Below are 4,150 nucleotides of genomic sequence, written 5' to 3'. Positions count from 1 at the left end.
CTGTCAGGACGAAGATGAATCCGCCTCTGCGTCCGCAGTGGAATCCTGACCTACGAATAATGAGTCTCCCGTCTCGATGCTTGAATATTACCATCCATAGTCAAGGACCGGAGTCCAAGAAACTAATGAAAGAATGTCATAAACTGAACAACTCTCCAGTTAGGGCCGAAAGCCAGAGTAAAAATGTCCTTCGAACTTAATCTGATGGCCTTCGCTGAAACTATTTCAGAAGCGGCCAGACACAAGGGGAGCTAATTTTTCAACAATTTTCCATTGAAACAAAATTGGCGAAATGCTATATTGACAGTTTCTTTTATTTTAATCAATCACCTTCATGTTCTCCAGACTCACAGGTCCAGAACCACATCGTTCATCGGTAGCCCTTTCGCGCCCAGGCCGGTGATTCTGAACAGGGCTCCGGCTGGATCTTTCTGCGGCACTCGGACCAACTTCGCAGCCGTAGTAACGAACAACTCGTCCAAGTTTGGGCCTCCGAAAGCTACCGATGTCACCTGCTGAGCCGGGATCTTGATTTCCTGTAGGATCTTTTTACTGTAATACCAAGAAAACCAAGCAAAACATTAGAACACTTCACAAACAATCGCCCAGGGGCACGCGCAACGCTTCATACTCGGGAGAAATTTTGAGCACTTTGTAGTAGTCGAACATTGCGACGTACAGGTTGCCCTCGACATCAATCGTCATGCCGTCGCAGAAGTAGCCCGGACTTTTGCCATTAACCTTGAAGTCGTACCAAGTTTTTCCGTTCGCTGTGCGCGGGGTAGAAAGTGCGTTAGAACTGGGTCTTTCGGCCGGAGGTCCAAACGACGGATACTTACTAAAGTTGCCCTCCAAATCGATGTCATACTCCTTGATCTCGTTGGCACCCGAGTCGACGAAGTAGAACTTGTTCGTCTGCCGGTTCCACGCCAGACCGTTGGAGATGAAGAGGTTGCGCTCCTGTTCCACCAGCTTCTTCGTTCGGTCACAGTACCGGTACAGGTGGCCGCTGCCCTTCGTAAACGGATCGCCCAGCTGCTCCTTCAGCATCGTCCCGAAGTAGAGCCGTCCCCACGGGTCCACCTTGCCATCGTTGAGGCGATTGTGGGCTACCTTCGGGTCAGTTGCCACCAGCTCACGCCATACTGCCGCCTTCCCGGAACGGCCGTCCCAGCGGATTACGGTGACCCGATTCAAGTCACCGACTACGAAACATTCGCGATGCCCCTTCACCGGGATGATGAAGCTCGCCTCCTGGACTCCATCTGTCGAGCGGAAGTAGGACCATCAGTTTCACGCGAAACCGTTCATCCTGTGACTCACCGATTGATGCACTGTACACCTTCTGCTCGACGTAGTCCCACCGGTAGATCCATCCGTTGCTGAGGCTTACGTAGTACAAACTCTGGGTGGCAATGTCCCAGTGCGGCCCTTCGCCGAGCTCGGTGAATGGCGGTATCGTTTCCACTTGATATCGCTCGCCCATAATCGGTAATGCGTTACGGATGACAGTTACGTCGATATTTTATACACCACGGCCAGGCGTCCCACCATTGTCGCAGGTCACTGCAGTTTGCCTGGCGTTTGTTTGCACTTTGATTGCCTAGAGAGTGTGTGTGTGCGTGTTTCATGGACAAATAGTAGGGTCGCGTCAACACTTCATCGATGCACCTTGCGTGCATTCGCATATTCGGGCTCGAGGCATATGCCAATTTGAGACAGATTGCGATACGGGGACTTGACCTTGACCTTAAAGCATGCAAACCTCACCTTGAGGTACTTCTTTTTGTAGGTTATCCAAAAAAATTTGTTCGTAGTTCGTAGTTATTATTTCCGCTAGGAGATTTCCTCAAAAGTTTTCATTTTCCTTTCGGTTGTCTATAAGAATTGCTTCACAGAAGCCTTACGTCACATTACTGTTGTGAGGTAACGATAGCATTACGTCCGTTTTTTATCATTACTAAATCCCAACTCGATGGTGATAATGATGGTCCCAATCAGATTTCGATAGTAGACCTTTTATCAGCATCGAGTAATTAACCGATAACGCCGTATTCCAGCTGATTTCTTCGAGCTTCATGGTTCTTGGACTGAAATTGGGCTACGGAAAGCGAAACACGATGTCGAACGTTAAGGTCGAGGTACTGCCCGGTCCGTTTCTGCAGCTGGGAGAAGGCCCACACTGGGATGCCGAGTCGCAGAGTCTGTACTATGTGTGCATTCTAAGCGCCACCCTGCACCGGTACGACTGGCAAGAAGCCAAAACGTATTCGGCCCCTCTCGGTAAGTGGGTAGCTAAGGTGGGAGCTTCCGGCGGAGTCCGCCTCTAATCCCCGGCGTGAGTACATCTCTTACCGACCGACAGAGGGCGCTACGTATGCATCGTTCATCATTCCCGTGCAGGGTCGGCGGGGTGAGTTCGTGGTCGGTTCCGGCACCCGGCTGGTGCTGGTCAGCTGGGATGGTCGGTCTCCGCAAGCGTGCGTCCGTCAAGTGTTGGCCGATCTCGGCCCAGACGCCGCGGACCATCGGTTCAACGATGGTAAGGTGGACCCGCACGGTCGTCTGTACGCCGGCACCATGCTGGCGGAAGATTCTCGCAACCACTTCGAGATGGACGACGGCAAGCTGTACCGCTACGAGGCTGGCGCCGACTGCCGGATGGTGCCGCTCAAGAGTAAGGTACACATCTCAAACGGGCTCACCTGGAGTGCGCGAACAAACAGGTTCTACTACATCGATTCGTTCGCGTTCGACATCAAAGAGTACGCGATCGACGCGGACGGCAATCTGGGTGAGTGAGGCCGCACCGGGAGGAGGCGAAGGACCATTTACCGGTGCTCAACTTGCGCTGTTACGTGTTATCGCCGCAGCGGAGGAGAGGGTGCTGATACGGCTGAAGGATGACGAAGCAGCCACCGAGTTCATCGCGGACGGTATGACCAGCGATGCAGACGGCAATCTGTACGTGGCCATGTTTGCCGGTTCTAAAATCGTCAAGATTGACCCACAGTAAGTAGGACAACAGTAAGCATGACACTGTTGCTTTGGAAGCTTAGGAAATCAAAGCGCACATTACGAATGTTGGGTCGAGGAACTCGTCGTAACTTTCGTTTCGGGTTTAAACGTTGTTTATACTTTCCAATCAATTGACTTTGTTCCATTGTAACATTGGATGTAACTTTGGGATGCTTGCAGAAAAATGCGTAAACCTGAATCGATATTTTTGCTGTCCTTTCATAGTTCTAACCATCTAAGACCAACACAACATTCCTTTCGCTTCTGAAACACGACGTTTCGGTGGCTCCTTCAGACTGACCGTTTTCCACATTTTTTTCCCCAGGCTGGCCCAGATTGTGCAGGAGATTCCACTGCCGGTCTCCCAAGTCACCTCCGTCGCATTCGGAGGCCCCGAACTGAACATTCTTTTCGCCACGACCGCTGCCAAGGAACTGTCCGCGCCTCAGGAACCGCCGGCCGGGGCGGTGCTAAAAATATCCGGACTGGCGGTGCGGGGTACTCCGATGAACGAATTCGCCCTCCCGGGTACCGGCGCGTCCCCACCCTCCTAACTGTACCCGGGGAGTGCCCGGACTCCGCCTTGGTTATCGTTTCAATTTCCACTCGATGTCCCGATGGCGCAGTTTAAAAGTGTCGCATGTTTCTATTGCGTTGCTGCCCGTCTAGCCGTCGGTCTAGTCCTGGCGCGCTACGATTTGATCACAATAACAATAAGTGCACCAATTTCGACTAAATGTTGAATAAATAAGGGATTTACATACCCAGGCTGCAATCGTTGTCATGGTCTGCGTGAACGTGTGTGTGTGTGTGTCAAAGTGAGAGTTAGTGGACAGTGGGACGTGTGATCAGGGGCCAACAGACTCCCCAGAGCGGCAGGACGCATTCGAAGCCATCGAGCCGAGCCCGAGCCGCCAGACAATGTGGCGGCACTGCAGCGTTCGGAAGCATTTTTATAATGTTCGCAATTCGGCAAAACTTAAGGCAAACTCTTCCGCGCAGCTCCAGCGGTCCGGGGGACTTGTTTTAAATGGAGATAAATTTATGTTTTATAAATGCAGATGAGCAATTGTAGTAGATCCCCGCTGGCGCACGCTGGCCCTCGCTGGCGAACGCTGGCCCTCGCTGGAAG

At 52.0% G+C, this 4,150-nt stretch overlaps 2 protein-coding genes across 2 annotated transcripts; one reads left to right on the top strand and one right to left on the bottom strand.

Annotated features, from left to right (window-relative positions):
• Positions 1-302: 302 nt before the first annotated feature.
• Positions 303-1,486, bottom strand: LOC128271364 (regucalcin-like). Its single transcript, XM_053008852.1, has 4 exons — positions 1,324-1,486; positions 840-1,265; positions 632-770; positions 303-552 (listed from the first exon to the last, which is right to left on the bottom strand). The coding sequence occupies exons 1-4, from the start codon at positions 1,484-1,486 to the stop codon at positions 348-350; spliced, it is 933 nt and encodes a 310-aa protein (XP_052864812.1). The 3' UTR covers positions 303-347.
• A 634-nt stretch (positions 1,487-2,120) lies between these two features.
• On the top strand, positions 2,121-3,683 carry LOC128271363 (regucalcin-like). Its single transcript, XM_053008851.1, has 4 exons — positions 2,121-2,283; positions 2,366-2,794; positions 2,874-3,012; positions 3,344-3,683. The coding sequence occupies exons 1-4, from the start codon at positions 2,121-2,123 to the stop codon at positions 3,570-3,572; spliced, it is 960 nt and encodes a 319-aa protein (XP_052864811.1). The 3' UTR covers positions 3,573-3,683.
• Positions 3,684-4,150: the final 467 nt, after the last annotated feature.

The sequence above is a fragment of the Anopheles cruzii genome, chromosome 3 (assembly GCF_943734635.1).
Source record: "Anopheles cruzii chromosome 3, idAnoCruzAS_RS32_06, whole genome shotgun sequence".
NCBI classification, from domain to species: Eukaryota; Metazoa; Arthropoda; class Insecta; order Diptera; family Culicidae; genus Anopheles; species Anopheles cruzii.
This window is presented reverse-complemented; position numbering and strand designations above follow the sequence as displayed.

Excerpts from the sequence above, each read along its gene's own strand:
- LOC128271364 (XM_053008852.1), bottom strand. The coding sequence starts at position 1,486 with ATGGGCGAGCGATATCAAGTGGAAACGATACCGCCATTCACCGAGCTC. Across the intron at positions 1,266-1,323 it reads GGTGTACAGTGCATCAATCG|ATGGAGTCCAGGAGGCGAGC; the intron begins GTGAGTCACAGG and ends TCCGCTCGACAG. Across the intron at positions 553-631 it reads GTGCTCAAAATTTCTCCCGA|TAAAAAGATCCTACAGGAAA; the intron begins GTATGAAGCGTT and ends TTGGTATTACAG.
- LOC128271363 (XM_053008851.1), top strand. The coding sequence starts at position 2,121 with ATGTCGAACGTTAAGGTCGAGGTACTGCCCGGTCCGTTTCTGCAGCTG. Across the intron at positions 2,284-2,365 it reads AACGTATTCGGCCCCTCTCG|AGGGCGCTACGTATGCATCG; the intron begins GTAAGTGGGTAG and ends ACCGACCGACAG. Across the intron at positions 2,795-2,873 it reads CGACGCGGACGGCAATCTGG|CGGAGGAGAGGGTGCTGATA; the intron begins GTGAGTGAGGCC and ends TTATCGCCGCAG.